Source organism: Zeus faber (assembly GCF_960531495.2).
Source record: "Zeus faber genome assembly, chromosome: 18".
NCBI classification, from domain to species: Eukaryota; Metazoa; Chordata; class Actinopteri; order Zeiformes; family Zeidae; genus Zeus; species Zeus faber.
The window spans coordinates 20,529,696-20,547,195 of record NC_137210.1 but is presented as its reverse complement, the minus strand read 5'-3'; the positions used below and the strand labels follow the sequence as shown (position 1 = coordinate 20,547,195).

Genomic DNA, 17,500 nt, shown 5'->3' with positions numbered 1-17,500 from the left:
ACCCTCTTCCTCCTGCAACTTCTCACTCTGAGGGACCGAGGGAGGAGCCAGCCGTGGACAAAACAGCTCAACAACAAGTTCCTCTCCACCCCATTGAAGATATTGAAGAACGAGTGTCTTGAATATTTTTGGACCGGTTGTATCTGTGTTATCTGTAAATAACTCTAGTTTGGTGGAACACGGAGTGAGAGAGGAAGCTCTGAGCTGCAGCAGCACATCACAGAACAGACTCTCAGACCCCGCCAGTTAGGATGCGTGTCTGTGTGCGTGTGTGTGTCAGTGTGTGTATGCTTGTCTGTCCATGAAGGGATGGACCAGTTCTTCACTCTCTCTGCCGCCCTACAGCACACACACACGCACACATTGAAGCAGCCTTGCGCAGTTCCCAGGGAATCAAGGAGGATTAAGGGTGATGACACCGACCACTTACCTCAACAAATCTTCATCGATTCCTCATCAAAGACACTCGGGCTGTTTACATTGTATGTGTATATGTTCATATATCACAGTTTTTATTGGAGATTAGATTCCTCAATGGTCTCCACTACTGTAGTCCACCCAGCTTCGATTTTAAAGCACTTTTCTAAAAGACACTGTTACAAAGTGCTTCACGAACAGGCGAGCGGCATGAGAAGAAACCCAGTGGATGATCCGTGAAATCAGAGGGGGCTTAAAAACAAAGGTAGCACTGGATGAAAAGCCTATAAAGTAAATGAAAAAGTCTTTAAAAAAATGCAGATAAAAAAAACCTGACATGATAGGACTTTTAATTGTATTATCAATGAGATTAATATCAAAATTAAGACTGGATCTGTCCGAATCTTAAATTTGTCTTAGACGACGAGCTGGTTTTCACTCTTGTACAACCTCAAGCCATTATTTTTTTCAAAAGAAAAATTTAGCGTTTTAACTTTTTAATTGACTCATTGTTTTCATCTCGGCTCGGTCTCATTTTGTCTATGTGTCTAAAAACCGACCCGCACATTCACCCCGAGACCCGCCGCCCGTTCCTTTATCTCCATTTTTCATCGGCCAATTTCCTTTTTTCTCTTCCCAGCTTTACTCTCCGGAGTTTAATCCATCAGCCACGCCTCGGTGCATGTGGGTTCTGGCTGCAGCAAAGACTTATGGGACGTGTAGGCCACAGAGGAGGGCTCAGAGGCTACAATACATCTCTGATTGCACTCTGCTTGCGTGTGCGTGTGTGTGTGTGTGTGTGTGTGTGTGTGTGTGTGTGTGTGTGTGTGTGTCTGTGTGTGTGTGTGTGTGTGTGTGTGTGTGTGTGTGTGTGTGTGTGTGTCTGTGTGTGTGTGTCTGTGTGTGTGTGTGTGTGTCTGTGTCTGTGTCTGTGTGTGTCTGTGTGTGTGTGTGTGTGTGTGTGTGTGTGTGTGTGTGTGTGTGTGTGTGTGTGGGAGTGTCTGTGCGAGTGTTGAACAGTGGTGGAAAGAACAAGTACATTACATTAAATTACGTCATTGATCAGACGCTTTTTCTCCAAAGTGACTTACAACCAGTAGATTTGTCACAGTAACAAACCAACTATGTCACAGCAGCAGCGAAAGATTCTCGAGTAATAAGCAGTACTTGTAGAGTTAGAGAGAGCATTGTTTTTTTTTTTTTTACTTTTTGTACTTTGTTATTGTACTGCAGTAAAATTCCTTCTGTAATGTATCTGTATTTCCTTAAGTACATTTGACTTAGCCCGATCAACCACAACATTAAAACCACTGACGTGAATAACATTGTTCATCTCGTTCCAATGGCTCCCGTCAAGAGGTGGGATATAATAGGCAGCAAGTGAACAGTCAGTTCTTGAAGATGATGTGTTGGAAGCAGGAAAAATGGGCAAGCGAAAGGATCTGAGTGACTTTAACAAGGACCAAATTGTGATGACTAGACGACTGGGTCATAGCATCTCCAAAACAGCAGGTCTTGTGGGGTGTTCCCTGTATGCAGTGGTTAGTACCTCCCAAAGGTGGTCCAGGGAAGGACAACCGGTGAACCGGCAACAGGGTCATGGCGCCCAAGGCTCATTGATGCACATGGGGAGTGAAGTCTAGCCCGTCTGGTTCGATCCCACAGAAAAGCTACTGTAGCACAAATTGATGAAAAAGTTAATGCTGCTATGATAGAAAGGTGTCAGAACACACAGTGCATCACAGCTTGCTGTGTATGGGGCTGTGTAGCTGCAGACCGGTCAGAGTGTCCATGTTTACCCCTGACTACCGTTGAAAGCTCCTCCAATGGACACATGAGCATCAGAACTGGACCATGGAGTAATGGAAGAAGGTGGCCTGGTCTGATGAATCACGTTTTCTTCTACATCATGTGGATGGCCGGGGTTAGGGTCCGATCCGACGGAGCATCTGTGGGACGTGCAACAAGTCTGATCCATGGGGGCCCCAGCTCTCAACTTCCAGGACCTAAAGGATCTGCTGCTGACGTCTTGGTGCCAGTCGTCTTGTGGAGTCCAGGGCTTGAAAGTTCAGAGCTGTTTTGGCGGCACGCGGGGGGTCTACACAATATTAGTCGTAATTAGTGGAGGTTTTAATGTTGTCGCTGATCGCTGATATATTATAATATAGAAATTATAATATCTATATTATAATATATTTTTAAATGACTGGCACCATCCATACAATTTTTTTTTGTAAATTGTAATCAGTATATAGACGAAAAAAGGGTAGAGGAGCCCCTTGTATCATATGATATGCTGTGTTATCTCAGGGCATTGGATATGACAAATAATGTTCCTTTTAATACTTAAAGTACATTTAAGAGCAAGTACTTAAATGACTTTACTGAAGTAGAAATGTCAGTGTGGTACTTTCACTACAAGAGTCATTTTGTTTCCACCACTACTGTTGAATGTGTTTGTGCTCTAATGGAGGTGTGTGTGTGTGTGTGTGTGTGTGTGTTTGTGTGTGTTTGTGTGTGTATGTGTGTGTGTGTGTGTGTGTGTGTGTTTGTGTGTATCTCTTCATTAATGTGTATGTGTGTATGAAGCCTATATGTCTGTCAGTATTTCTGGACATTGTGGCGCGTGTGTGTGTGGTGTGTGTGTGTGTGTGTGTGTGTGTGTGTGTGTGTGTGTGCGTGTGTGTGGGTGGGTGGGTGGGGTGGGGGGTAGACCGTGGTGAACGACCGCAGGACAAACACATGTAACCACTAACGGCGGCAGGACCAGATGTGATGGAATAAACATCCCCAACCCACCCACGGACCGGGAGCCCCGAAGACTCCCCCACCCCCTCCTCCCTCCTGCTCTAATTGTCCGCAGTTTGCCACCATTAGGAGGCTCCTGGCTCTGTGGGCTTCAAATCCCCAGACACCGAAATTCCCACTGACGATGTCTCATGGCTTAACGCCGCTACGGCAGCTGAGAAACAGCTCAGCAACCTGCGCCGTGGAACGGAACGGAGTGGAAACCAGATGGAATGTGAATCCAGCAGAACACTGTAACTGGACGTGGAACACGGGGCGGTGGAGGTACAACGCCAGGATGAAGGGACCCCAGCTCTTTCCTGGGCTCGGCTGATAACCCTTATCTCACACTGATGGGATGGCGGCCTGTTGCGGCTGCACAGGATAGTAAATAAACAGATGCGGAAACGAAAGAGAAAAGAAAGAAAACTCTAAAAACGCTGAATTACCCAGCAGTGGAATCCCTTGTGGACAGTGTGAAATTGCGATCTCAGCCAATATTTAAGGGGACTTTTTTTGTGGGGGTGTGTTTGTGTCTGTGTCTGTGTCTGTAGAATAAATACTTCATTTCGTATTGTAGGTTTTTCTTTTATTATTTTAAGTTTATTATATATTGACTTTTTTAATAGATATATATTTTAATGCAAATTGTTTTGATGTGAGCTTCCGTAACACAAAAATGTCAAAATATTAAATGAAAAAAGTATCTATCTATCTAGCTATCTATCTATCTATCTATCTGTCTGTCTGTCTGTCTGTCTGTCTGTCTGTCTATGTACAGTACAGAGTGCTTGTGTGTGTTTTATGACATCCAGACATTTCGAAGTGAAGGACTCCCACACTGACAAACACACACACACACCAACACATTGTCAAACTTCCCTCCAATCTCCCCTCTCTCTCTCTCTCTCTCTCTCTCTCTCTCTCTCTCTCTCTCTCTCTCTCACATGGCTGTTTTGTATAAGTACTTTGCGGTCCAAACGAAGTCAGTATAATTAGTACTAATAGCTGCGAGTGTGTACATACTTCTGTGTGTGTGTGTGTGTGTGTGTGTGTGTGTGTGTGTGTAATAGGCATCCAGACATTACTGGAGTGAAATACTCGCTCTCTGCTTCTCTTTTTCCTCATAAAATGTTTGCTGTAGGTCCAACTGAAGTAATTAAACTAGTAGTGTGTGAGTGCCTGGGTGTGTGTGTGTGTGTGTGTGTGTGCGTGTGTGTGTTTGTGTGTGTGTGTGTGTGTGTGTGTGTGTTCGCTTACCTTGTGGTTCTTGCCGTGCCTGTAGACCATCCAGTCCTCTCCGTTGGTGCTGACCTCCAGCTTGAAGGTGGTGACGTAGTAGGACTTCTGGGTTTCCTTGGAAATGGCGCCCTGCGTGGCGATGCCCGTCAGGACCTTCAGAACCAGGAGGTCCACCTGGAAGAAAAGGGGAGAGGATGGAGGAGAAGAAGAAGAGAGGAAGGAGAGGAACAAAAACACACCGCGAGTGACCATTTGCACAGATCCTGGACTGAAGCCTGATCGCGGCTCCCACGCTTATTTTTTTCCAGGCGCAAGACGATCTTCAATTTCGCCTCCTCCCTTCCCTCCTCTCCTCTCCTCCTCCCTTCCTCCTTTATTCATTCTCCTCTGTTTTTTTTTCTCCCATTCTCTACGAGCAGATCGATAGTAATGACCCCAGGCCCTTTTTAATTTCCTCCCATACAATAGTTATAATCACATCCCGTCCTAATTGTGGATGCCAGCGCTACGTGCCTGGCATGCTGCTGGGCGCGGTGCCGCGGTGTTGTAGGCTTCAACTTCCTTCCATTTCAACACCAGCACCCTCCCTCAAGAGACTTTTTGTAATATTTTAAAAAACTGGTAGAGGACAATGGGTTCTTCTTTGAGATTTGAGATTCAAGCGAGTGTCCTTTAAACATCGCGCGTCCACTTTTCAGCCTGACGGCAGTTGAATCCACGTGTTTACGCCCTGGATGTGTCAAATGTTGACGTATTCAGGGCTCCTCGTCGGTTTCCTGTTTGTTTTGATTTCAAACTTGGTTTTTTCTGCTTTGCTCTGCATGAAGAAGCTGCTGCAGAGACACAGAAATGTGATAATTACACAACGGCTTTCAGATGAGAAAAGTCTGACTGTAGAATACCGCTTGAACTCCATTTGACGCTGTACAGTGTGTGTGTGTGTGTGTGTGTGTGTGTGTGTGTGTGTGTGTGTGTGTGTGTGTGTGTGCGTGCACGTGTGTGTGTGTGTGTGTGTGTGTGTGTGTGTGTGTGTGTGCGTGTGTGTGTGTGTGTGTCTGTGTGTGTGAATGAAGAAAAAGTATGGGATGTGGTGAAAAACACTGGGGGAGGTAAAATGCTGCGTTTGTTATCTGTCACCGAGACAGGTGTTTTAGATTACTCCCAACACACACACAGACACACACACACACACACACACACACACACACACACACACACACACACACACACACACACACACACACACACACACACACACGCATTGGCTTAGAGGCAGACAACGACCCACCTAGACAACTAATCAATAGTTCGGAACAGAGAAGAGAAAGAGAGGTGGTGGTGTCTGTGTGTGTGTGTGTGTGTGTGTGTGTGTCTGTGTGTGTGTGTGTGTGTGTGTGTGTGTGTGTGTGTGTGTGTGTGTGCGTGCGTGCGTGCGTGCGTGCGTGCGTGCGTGCGCGTGTGTGTGTGTGTACTGCTAAGTGAGTATTCCCTGGGAAGCCTCCTCATCAATCACAGAGCTGTTAGGATCACAGAGCCACCAGCGCTTACATCATCAATCTGCACATGAGTGGAAACCAGAGGAAGACAAGGGAATAGAATAGAATAGAGTGGCTTAGAGTAGAATAAGTAGAATAGAATAGAATAGAGTCGAATAAGTAGAATGGAATAGAATAGAATAGAATAGAGTAGAATAAAAAATAATAGTATAGGAAGAAATAGAGTACAGTAGTATAGAATAGAATATAATGGAATAGAATACAACTGGGTGACGAAATCTACAAAGTCAACATTATGGTGTCATGGCTACTGGTGCTTTCTTGGAATATTTCATCTAAACTCCAGGTGAATGACATTTGCTAAGCAGTAGCCTCTCAGTACACAGATTTTAAATAGTGAGATAGAAATAGAAAATATCGACTGATCATGAACACATCCATCCAAAAGGAACATTTCGGGAACGATCAGTAGTTACATGGATGGTTAGAGGCATGACTTGTTGGTCTCCGCCACATTCTAATAAGCTGCGAGACGTGGATCACTTCACGTTTGTGCAGCCTTTGAGAGCAGCAACATCTAAGCGTTAAGTTCCATGATCAGTCCTCATAATGATCAGTTTGTCATAATAATATGGATATTATGTGAATATGTCACCAAGAAATACCGGAAAAAAACAACAAAAAGAAAGTTTCACCTTGTGTTCACAGGGAACTAGTGTTGTAAAGAGAGACCTGGCTGCGAAGGGTTGCAATAAATGCCACGCTACGTTATCACCCATCGCTGGAAGACGGAGCACGAAAAAAAAAAAAGACAAAGAAAGAAGGAGGGCAAAAGAAGAGAAAAGAGGGAGAGAACTGCCCTGGCTACACGGGGAGGCGGAGGAGAAGGTGGAGAGAGAGATGTAAGCCTCACGCGTGGCTGCTGAGCCCACGCAGCAGCTCCGTCATGCCTGGGACGCACGCTTGTCACAAGTCAACACGCGTACGCGCGCACATGCACATGCATGCACGCACGCACGCACGCACGCACGCACGCACGCACACACACACACACGCGGATACAGAGTTAGAGGAGGCCGTGCGGTATGAGGCGCAAGAAGGAGGAGAGGCACGTTGGCATTTATGACAGCTGTTTGTCAAGAGCCGAGCTGCCACACACACACACACACACAAATACACACACATACACACACACACACACACACACACACACACACACCCACAGAGGCCTCTCTCTCTGCTAGGTGTTAACGCAGGAGAACAGCTGAGAGCCTCTGTGGAACGCACTGACCTGACCACACCAAAACCGGTGGCCAGAGCGAGAGCGAGAGAGAGAGAGAGAGCGAGGGAGAGAGAGAGAGAGAGAGAGAGGGAGAGAGAGAGTGAGGGAGAGAGCGAGAGAGAGAGCAAAAGAGAGTGAGGGGGAGAAAAACAGAGGAAAAGGTAGAATGTAGAACGCAGGAGGATACAGGAAGACAGAAGCAACCTTCAGAGGAACAGGGAAAAACAGAGCTGCAGCCAGCGCCACGGTGTCTCAGAGTTTCGGGGGAAGTGTGTGAGTGTGTATGTGTGTGTGTGTGTGTGTGTGTAGGGGGGGTGGGCGGGGTGCAGGAAGACTGATGGAGCGATGGCTTCCTCCACCGCAGTATCTTCCTGGGATTTCCTGGTGTGAGGGCAGAGTCGCATCCACACGCATGTCCCCCACGCCAATCATCTCCAATGCTCAGTTTGCTCTGTGACTTCTGTCGTTATCTGTGGCAGTCAAAGAACGCAGTCGGAGCGACGTCCGGATAAACTGCAGACGGTATGCAAAAATGAGGGGCGTATTTCTGCAAACCCCCTCACCAAAAGTGGTTAGATGGCTCCAAAGGCCTTGGATATTCAGCAACATATCCTGAACTCACAACTGAAAGGGTCCTCGACGGCAAGGCTGGCGACAAGCATGATGCGGACGAGGTGGAAATGACACAGTTTGCAGATGGCGGCACGTCGTGAGAGAGCGGCTGAGTGAGTGTTCGCAGAAGGACAAATGAAAGGTCTCTGCCTTTCTGCCCGCTAATGCGCCCATCAGCCTCTCTACTCATCTCGGGGAAAGTCCAGCAAAGTAAGACACTGAGCCGTCAATGGCGGCGACGTCGAGTGGCTGTGGGGGTGGAGTGGCTCTCCAGACTCTCCCCGTTTCGGTCCATTTTAGGCGTGGAACGAAAAGTGGAAGGAAAGTGTTCCAGGTTCTGAATAATATTGTTTGGGTAGCTTATATATGTCTGCTCTCTCTCTCTCGCTCTCTCTCCCTCTCCCAGACGGCTCATAACTCACACTTGGGCACACTAATGGCACAAAGTTGGCACCATGATGGAGTACAGGAAACAATGCCTTACCCAAGCATCCCACTGCTAGAACCTTGATATTAATACACACACACAAGCAGACACACACACACACACACACACACACACACTCTAGAGTGGAGACAAACACAAGTCAACATCGCAAAAATAAACCTGAAATCAGCATTTGTTGTAGTTATGGAGTGTTGGCGAGGCCAGTTAAATCAACAGCAATGGTAGAAAACAATTTATTACTCAACTAAACTCTTTATACTATCCGGCCCGCAGGCCTGGAACACTATTGTTTTGGCTCCGATTTTCATTATTATTAATCATCTTGGGACATGTTTGGGAAAAGTATCTGAACCTAACCCTATCCAACCGCAGCACGCACATACATGGTGAAGGTATATCGATATCGATATTGATCTACATTTGGAGCAGGAATTAGTGAAAAACCGTCATCATCCCATGTTTTATGTGTCCAGGCGTCGTCTCTGGGTGATCATTCGCATCCGGCAACTTGCGCGTTGTAGACTGCACAGTGGTCGCTCCGCGCAGCATTCCATATATTTACGCTTGTTTGTAACGAAAGGCGGCAGGAGCCCGTGCTGCATTTAACGGAAACTCTGAAATTTGAAACACGTTCTGTGTTTCACAGAACAATGATAACTGTACGCTCATGAGGACCAAGGTCTAACCGACAAAACCTTCAGATGGGTAAGCCCACAGTGATTGGTCGAACAAATGAGCCAATGCAGCACTGGCAACCGCCATACTTGAAAACCTCTGTAAACATTTTATTATTATTATAATTATTATTATTATTATTATTATTATGGCATGATACCTCTCTGTTTTCACTGCATTTACATTAAAATACTTGTAAAACGATAAATTGATGAAAGTCGGGAATTGTATAATTGGGGAATAGTGGCAATTCAGAAATTCGTAATTGCTGTCGATTCCAAATGATGGTGTGTTTTATGGAAAATAGGAAAAATGTAATACTTACCTAACATGCCTAAACTGGACCCTGTGTACTGCTGCATGCAGCTATATTTAATATTTAGTTGTTGTTGTTGCTGTGTTGTTAATAGTAGTAAAAATAATAATAGTAAAGTTTATTCATTTATATTATTAAATTTTATTTTAATATGTATTAATGCTTTTCAACACAACCGAGGACACAAAAATAAAAATGTCACAATCCAAACCACAAATGCAACCACGGATGAGGCAGGATTTCTATAAAGCGCTGGCTTGAGATCTCCGCGGCAACGGAGGTAAATAATGAATGAGCCATGACCATGTGTTGGGAGGAACCTCACCTGTATGTACTCCTTGTTGTTGTCCTCGATGGGCGTCCAGCCGTTGTCGTCGTAGTTGAGCCGGGCCTGGCGCGGGAGCCAGCGGTCGTCGTAGAAACTGGACGAGGACGTGATCTGGTCATCGGTGATCCGGCCCGACTCCATGCCGAACGGGTTGCTGCAGTGAAACGCTGCAAGAGAGAGATAGAAGACATGATCTCCTTGTGTCAATAAACTTGCGCACGCACACAAAGACACACGCACGCACACACACGCACACACACACACACACACACACACACACACACACACACACACACACACACACACACACACGCACACACACACACACACACGCACACACACACGCACACACACACGCGAGGTGCTTACTGTCGCTGACTTCCTTGTGCGTCATGTTGTATCGTGCTGAGAAGCCGTCCTTAGCCACAGCCATGTCGGTGTGGAATGCTAGCGACAGAACCCCCGTGGATGACTGGATCTCCGGGGGAACTCTGGTGCCGCAGTATCGACCAATCAGAGGGCCAACTGTGAAGCAGGAGGAAACAGGAAGTAACCGGTTAGATAATATTGAATTTTGGTATGTATGTAAGTGTCATTTCTTCAATACTGTGTCCCTATGATGCACCACTGTATATTTTAGTGAAAATACTTTCAAGGATTGTTATATCCCCTCTACCATAAATGAATTATTGTTATTATTATTATTATAATTATTATTATTATTATTATTATTATTATTATTATTATTATTATAGTTAGATAGATAGCAGACGTAAACTGCCAAGAATAAAGGTTTTTATTTAAAAAAAAATCTTTTATATGAGTTTCTTTGTTAACTTTCAGATCAAATTGTTATTGTTAATTAATGTCTCTTGAATGTGTAAAAAATGGGTTATGAATATGAATAATATATGAATCACAAAATTAATAGACATGGATATACTATATACTAAACCAAAAAAGCAGAATGCCAAGTCGATCCTCTGAAATATCTCCTAAATGTCATACTTGATAGGGCTCCATTTATTTTTGTTTGTACGTTTTTGTTGTATTCTTGTTTTATGAATCACCCGGTTTTCACCTTGAATCCCCTGCTTTCATATTGTCTTGTAAACATCATCCGTCTCCAAGTTCTCCTGATTGAGTTTCTAGTTGCAGGACGTGAGAGACTTCAACACGGAGATGGAGTGCGAGCGGCAGCTTGACTCCGGTGGCGTCGTTGGCGTCTCCTCTCTATCAACAGGTCAATGTCGGTCCTCTCCCTTTTCGTCAACACCTTTCACCCCCCGCCCCCCATCCAACTCTTCTTCCTTTTTACCACCGTAAAGTCTCTTTTCTCCCCCCTCCCCCTCCCATTCTCTATCCTTCTCTCCCCCATCACCCTGCCCTCTCATCTCATCGCTTCTACGTCCTTCATCCATCAACACAAGGCCTGGACGTGCTTCCCTCTTCAGTGTGTGTGTGTGTGTGTGTGTGTGTGTGTGTGTGTGTGTGTGTGTGTGTGTGTGTGTGTGTGTGTGTGTGCGCGTGTGTGTGTGTGTGTGTGTTTGCGGTGTAAATTCCAGTGACTAAGTGATTCCTCTGCTGTCCTCCACTCTAATACCACAACTTGTATACGTCAACACAAACAGATGAGTTAGATTTAAAGCCACTGGGTGTGTGAGTGTGTGTGTGTGTGTGTGTGTGTGTGTGTGTGTGTGTTTGTGTGTGTGTCTGTGTGAGTGTGTGTGTGTGTGTGTGTGTGTGTGTGTGTGTGTGTGTGTGTGTGTGTGTGTGTGTGTGTGTGTGTGTGTGTGAGAGTAAGATGCCAGAGATTCGGAGGATGAATCCATCAGACACAGTAACAGCGTGCTCCTGCCCTTTGACACACCCTGTGGACCCACACAAAGTCACGAACACACACATACATACACACACACACACACACACACACATACACACAAACACACACACACACACACACACACAGGAAGAAGCTCGCTGATGAGATGTAGGAGGTGGAGGAGGAGGAGGAGGAAATAAGCGGCAATCGATCAGTGGTATTGATTTTTTTTCTCCCTTCTTTTTTGGAGTGGGAGGATATTTGAAATGGGGCTCTTGAGCAAATAACAGTAATAACTCTTTCTGGATGGCGGCGGAAGAGCAGAGGAGGAAAAAAAAAGAGGAGAGGAGGAAAGAAAAGAGGAGGAGAGAAGAGACGGACCGGATAAGATTAGAGTGAAATTAGATGATAGAATAATAGAACAGAGACGAGGGGATCCGATCCTAAAATCCTCTGAGACGTTCCAATGAATAATTGAGGCGTGTTTGCCAACAGTGGCGTTTGTTCAATCTTTCTCTGTCTCTCTCTCTTTCCAAATAATGAAAAAGAAAGGGAAAAAAAAAATCGAATAAAGGTGGTTTTCAACCCCCCCTCCCCGGCATCTATCCCTCCATCTCCCTCATTTTTCATGAATTAAATCTCAGCTTACATGGACAGAAGGTGTAGCTGTCCCTTACCTGACCCGACCAAAAATACCCCCCCCCTCCCCCCCCCCCCCCCCCCCCCCACACACACACACACACACACACACACACACACACGTACACTATCCCAGAGCCTCCCTCATGTAGTTCCATTATGGGGTATGCAGATATGTGACCCCTCCTATGGACGGAGCGATGAGAGGGGAATGGAGGTTATTAGGCTGCGTTATGGGAACAGATGGCTGAAATGGGGGTGGCAGAGAGAGAGAGACAGAGAGAGAGAGAGTGTCGGGCCGTGGTAACCTTTTATCGGTGAGAGTAAAAATAGGGCCAGAATTACAGTGCAGCAATGGGAGTCTAATCTCTGCCAGGCACGCACGCACACACACACACACACACACACACACACACACACACACACACACACACACACACACACACACACACACACACACACACACACACACACACACGCACACCCACCTTATCTCCTGAACAATCTTCCTTCGTTAACCAAATTAACCGTCCCTCAGTGCAGGGGTCTTTAACCTTTTTCAGTCCAAGGACCCCTTGGAGGATAGAGGAACCCCAAGCAGGGACCCGCTAGATTTTTTTCACGACCCTAACATTTTCACAGATCAAGTTATAAAAATTGTATAATCACAATCATATTCTCCAGCGAAGGGCAGTGTCACTGTCGGCCGATTACTGAAATTAAAATAATTATGCTGTTCTAGTGTTAATGGATTTTACTCAATATTATTTTTGTGTAAAATACATATTGACATTTTTTTTTAAATGCCGGACCTCCTGCAGTACCTCTGCAGACCACCTAGGGGTCGCAGACCACGTAGGGGTCGCAGACCCCCGGTTGAAGACCACTGCCTCAGTGCATCCCAAATTCCTCTCCAAATGAATGTTTTGTTTTGCTTTTTCGGTCTTCTTAGAAATCAAAAACCTTCTTTCTCTCTCTCTCCATCGCTTGCAGTGGAAAACCAGGTCGAGGACCGTTTGGCCGCTGACACATCTTCTCCTCACCACTTTCTGAGAACAAACATCTTGTCACGTCTTTCCTGTTCTCACTTCAGCCAATCAGCTCTTCATCTCATTTTGACTTGTTCTCCTAATCCGTTGAAGCATATCATTGATATTTGGTGCAGTTACTGAAGATGGATCTTTTTGTTAATAATAAACGCAAGTGGAAAGCAGACCCCTGGTGCTCCTCCAACGTGGATCTACACTGTATACTCTCTGTTCATTATATTGTCCATTGAAAAAAAAGAAAAGCAGCGTCCGGTTCATTCATTATGCCAAACGATGAACTGTCAAAGAAATCAGTGCAAAGGTTCGTTTTTTTTTCGGGGGCCGGGAAGCGTCCCTTTTCTGAAATTGGAAATTCTCCTAAGTCGTGGCAGATGTCAGCTGGTGCCCTCTTGCACTTCAGTTCATCTTTCCTCCCTGTTTTTCAAACCTCCCTGCAGGATATCCACTTGTGATATCCACGTTCTCTTCCTCGCCTCTCCCCACCCTTCGCCCGCAGCCACAGCAAATATATCTATATATATATATATATATATATATATATATATATATATATATATATATATAGAGCCAAACCTCGCTCCGATCCTCCTGGCAGTGAAAGATCCACCTTGCCCTTCTTTTATACCTCTTCCTTTACTCTCTATCTCTTGAAAACAGAATGAAAATTCTCCTGGCCTCGGATTTGTCTTTCCAACATCTCCTCGAGTACTTTCAAGATAAGAACACAAATACGATGGGCCTGTCCTTTCTTTCTTTCTTTCCTTCCTTCCCTCTCTCTCTCTCTCTCTCTCTCTCTCTCTCGCGCTCCTACGAGCCTCCCCTCCTTCTTCCCGAGCCAGAGCGGAGTCGCGCAGGTCCTTCTGCAGAAGCTGCCTGAAAGCACGGCTTTCATCTACCAACGCACACCGACCAAAATAACTGCTACTCAACATCAATCGATACTACAGCTGGAGGCGGGGCGCCCAACCTTTTGCCTCAATCGGGGGGCAGAAAAATATTTTTACCCTCGACTTAAACATTAGGGAAAATTTTGAACATTTGAGACCGAGCCGGGCAAAAAATGTTGGCACAAACACAGGGATTAGTCTACCAGTTCGCCTCCCACTACGAAATGCACCTTTGGTTGAAACTTTGGTTATTTTTATTTTTTTATTTTTTTTGGTTTTCTCTCCGAAGCTTCTCTAGGGGTTCAAATAAAGAGTTATCAAACTTTTTGGAAAACCGTCCTCCCCTCCCCAAATACCTTTGAAGTCTCACTATCATTCGAGCCAATGTTTCGGTCTTTTCACACCAAGTGCGGCACAGAATGACTATTTGAAAAAGATAATTGCATAAACCGCAATTAAGCTCTGTGCACATTTTTTTGGGCCAAAACTCACTCGAGTGTTTTCTCTCGCGCCTTGATGTTTTCAATCGTGATTAGGAAGAATAACAGCATGGCAACCATGTCCCGTCTACCATTCATGGAGTTCATAAGGAGCTTGCAGCCCTCGATATTTGCACGTGTTCGGACTTGGTGTGAAAAAGTCTTGTGTCATGTGGTAAGTGCTCAACTCCATAATCATCAATCATTAAGCACGATGATCCATGACGACGTGATGTCACGCTGGAACCAGCACGATTTTGAGTTGGTTGCAGGCCGGAGGCTGCGTAAAGGGGTAAAACAACAACAATCATGGCTCGTAACTAAGTGGCCAGCGGCAGACTCACCTCCGGGCAGCCCGTCCCACACCTCCAGCCAGTCGTACTTGCACTCGCCCTCCCCGCCCGGCAGTGGGTCGTTCTCCAGGTCGAAGGTGAGGAAGGTGAGGCTGACGTCCATGCTGGGCGGGACGACGATGATGAAGGAACATTCCAGGTTGTGGGGGTACTTGTCGGGGAAGCCCGGTGACTCGATGAGGCCGGAGGGGATGGTGAAGTTCTGAGAGCAGTCTGAACCTGCGGGACACAGAAAACATATATTAATATATATATATATATATATATATATATTTTTTTTTTACCTAATGAGCTGCTTCCTCACTGAGGAACCATAGGAGCTGGTGAAGGGAGGGAAGTTACTGGATGGAAATAAAATATATTTAACTCTATAACTATAACTATATTGGTGAAAATAGTCTGAAGGCCGTGCTACACAGAGAAGGCTGATATTTTCCAGATAAAGGTCGATATTAAAGGAACATACTGTCGAGTTTTAGCCTGTTTACTAGTCAGCACACAGTCAGCACACCCCCTCACATTTTTGATTTTTGTTATTGCCTCTGTTTTCATGTTTTGGAAAATTCTAAATGATATGGTGAGAAACCTTTGAATTGTCTAATTATTAAATTATATTATTGCATTTGTTGATTGCATTTGAAAAGGCAGAAGCACCATTGCTTTAACAATACAATATAGTAATATGATGTGTAATATGTGAAACTAATAATAATACAATGATAATATACATAAAAATAATAGAATATGTTATAATAGCATAATATAATACATCATAATTCAGCTGTTAAATTCAGCTTATTCAGAAACTAATCAAACCTGTGGCCCGTTTCTTAAAAATAATAATATTTAAAAGGACACATTATAAAAAAAGGGAGCCTTTTCAAACTAAAGCAAGATAAGAACGATAAAAAAAGACATGAACAATGGGAGGGCTGGAATAAGAGACAGGATATTAAGAAAGAGACATCGCGCTACAAGCATAATGAGACACAAAAGGATAAATACATATAGAGAAAAGCATAATCAATCAAATAGATAGGAACCAGAGAGAGAGAGAGAGAGAGAGAGGGAGAGAGAGAGAGAGAGAGAGAGATGGAGCGAGGGAAAGAGAAAGAGAAAGGTGAGAAACAAAAGACAGAGACGTAGAGCCTGTTGACAGCAGCATGGTTGGGTGGTCCGACTGTTATGAGAGGCTTCGAATATCATCATGCATGCTTGTGTGTGTGCACCCCCCCCCCCCCCCCCCCCCCACACACACACACACACACACGCACACACACACACACACACACACACACACACACACACACACACACACACACACACACATATGGTGAGGAATGGTGGGGATGATGGGCTCCACACTACGGGAACAAAGCCAAACCAACAGTTATCTGGGGCTCTGCACATCACAACCACTGTAATACCTCCTCTATATTAATGCACAGACGCAGACGTACATATTACCAATGCTCTGGGGTTGGACCACTTGAACCATTATTCCTGTCCACCCACCCATGCATGATACCTCTCCACCCCCCCGCACACACACAGACACACATACACACACACACCCAAAGCGTCCGCTTCAGACACACACACTGAAACACACGGAAATGCACACAATGCTTAGCAGACACCCAGACATACTAGAGAGAAATGGGTTACCATAAGAGGCTTAAACGAGGGTGTGTGTGTGCGTGCGTGTGTGTGTGTGTGTGTGTGTGTGTGTGTGTGTGTGTGTGTGTGTGTGTGTGTGTGTATGTGTGTGTGTGTGTGTGTGTGTGTGTGTGTGTGTGCTCAAGATGTGTGGCCCAAACCCCAGCCATCCACATAAGCCCCACCAGACATATCCAAGATGAGAGTGCATGTGTGTGTGTGTATGTGTGTGTGTGTGTGTGTGTGTGTGTGTGTGTGTGTGTGTGTGTGTGTGTGTGTGTGTGTGTGTGTGTGTGTGTGTGTGTGTGTGTGTGTGTGTGTGTGTGTGTGTGTGTGTGTGTGTGTGGAGTTTTCCTGGAGTGCTTACTGGCCAGCAGGGTTAGACCAATCACAGGTCTCCTTGGAAACAGCGTTTATTTTTTCCCCCTTCCTGTGAAGACGCATTGTTAGGAAAAATGAAATATATATGTGTGTGGCCTGTTGCAGTGGAGTCATTGTAGCTACGTTTTTTAAGTGTGTTTATTGATTGCTGTTGTCCCTGTCGTTCACCAAACACTCAATTCCCTCTGGGACAAAAGTTACTCTCACATCCATGAAAGTCTTCGGGGTACAATGTGGAGATCGGTGATCTTTGCGCTTTTTCCCCATTTCCATTTCGTCTCGCTCTCCATGCTTTCTAGTCTAAGTAACTCACTTCAGAATCTCTGTTTGCCGGGTCGTTTCGCGTTTTTTTTCGGGGGGAAAGTCTCGATCTGGTCGGGTTCACATCCACAGTTCCACGGAAACCACGTCACAGTAGAGCTCGGACAGCGATCAGTGGGAACGTTTTTGTTTTTTTTACACTTTCTGGTCGGTCTGGGAGGTTCGTGTCTCCGGTGGATCGTGTTTTCAGGTGCAGGTTCAGTCATAATACTGTATATGTGTTTCTGTCTCTGTCTGTCTGTCTGTCTCCCGGTAGGTATGTCTGTCTGCCTGTCATTCTGGTCCATTTTACTTGCTATTGTGACCT

The 17,500-nt window shown here is 45.3% G+C and overlaps 1 protein-coding gene across 1 annotated transcript in view; it reads right to left on the bottom strand.

The window, feature by feature from the left end:
• Positions 1 to 17,500, bottom strand: part of LOC307244574 (neuropilin-2-like) — a gene marked incomplete at its 3' end in the record, with an annotated part of 106,941 nt that overhangs the window by 53,506 nt on the left and 35,935 nt on the right. The window contains exons 4-7 of the mRNA XM_080019808.1: positions 14,824 to 15,051; positions 9,973 to 10,128; positions 9,601 to 9,770; positions 4,465 to 4,620 (exon numbers count right to left, since the gene is read on the bottom strand). Coding sequence (XP_079875934.1) covers positions 4,465 to 4,620; positions 9,601 to 9,770; positions 9,973 to 10,128; positions 14,824 to 15,051 — 710 coding nt within the window. The remainder of the gene's footprint in view (positions 1 to 4,464; positions 4,621 to 9,600; positions 9,771 to 9,972; positions 10,129 to 14,823; positions 15,052 to 17,500) is intronic.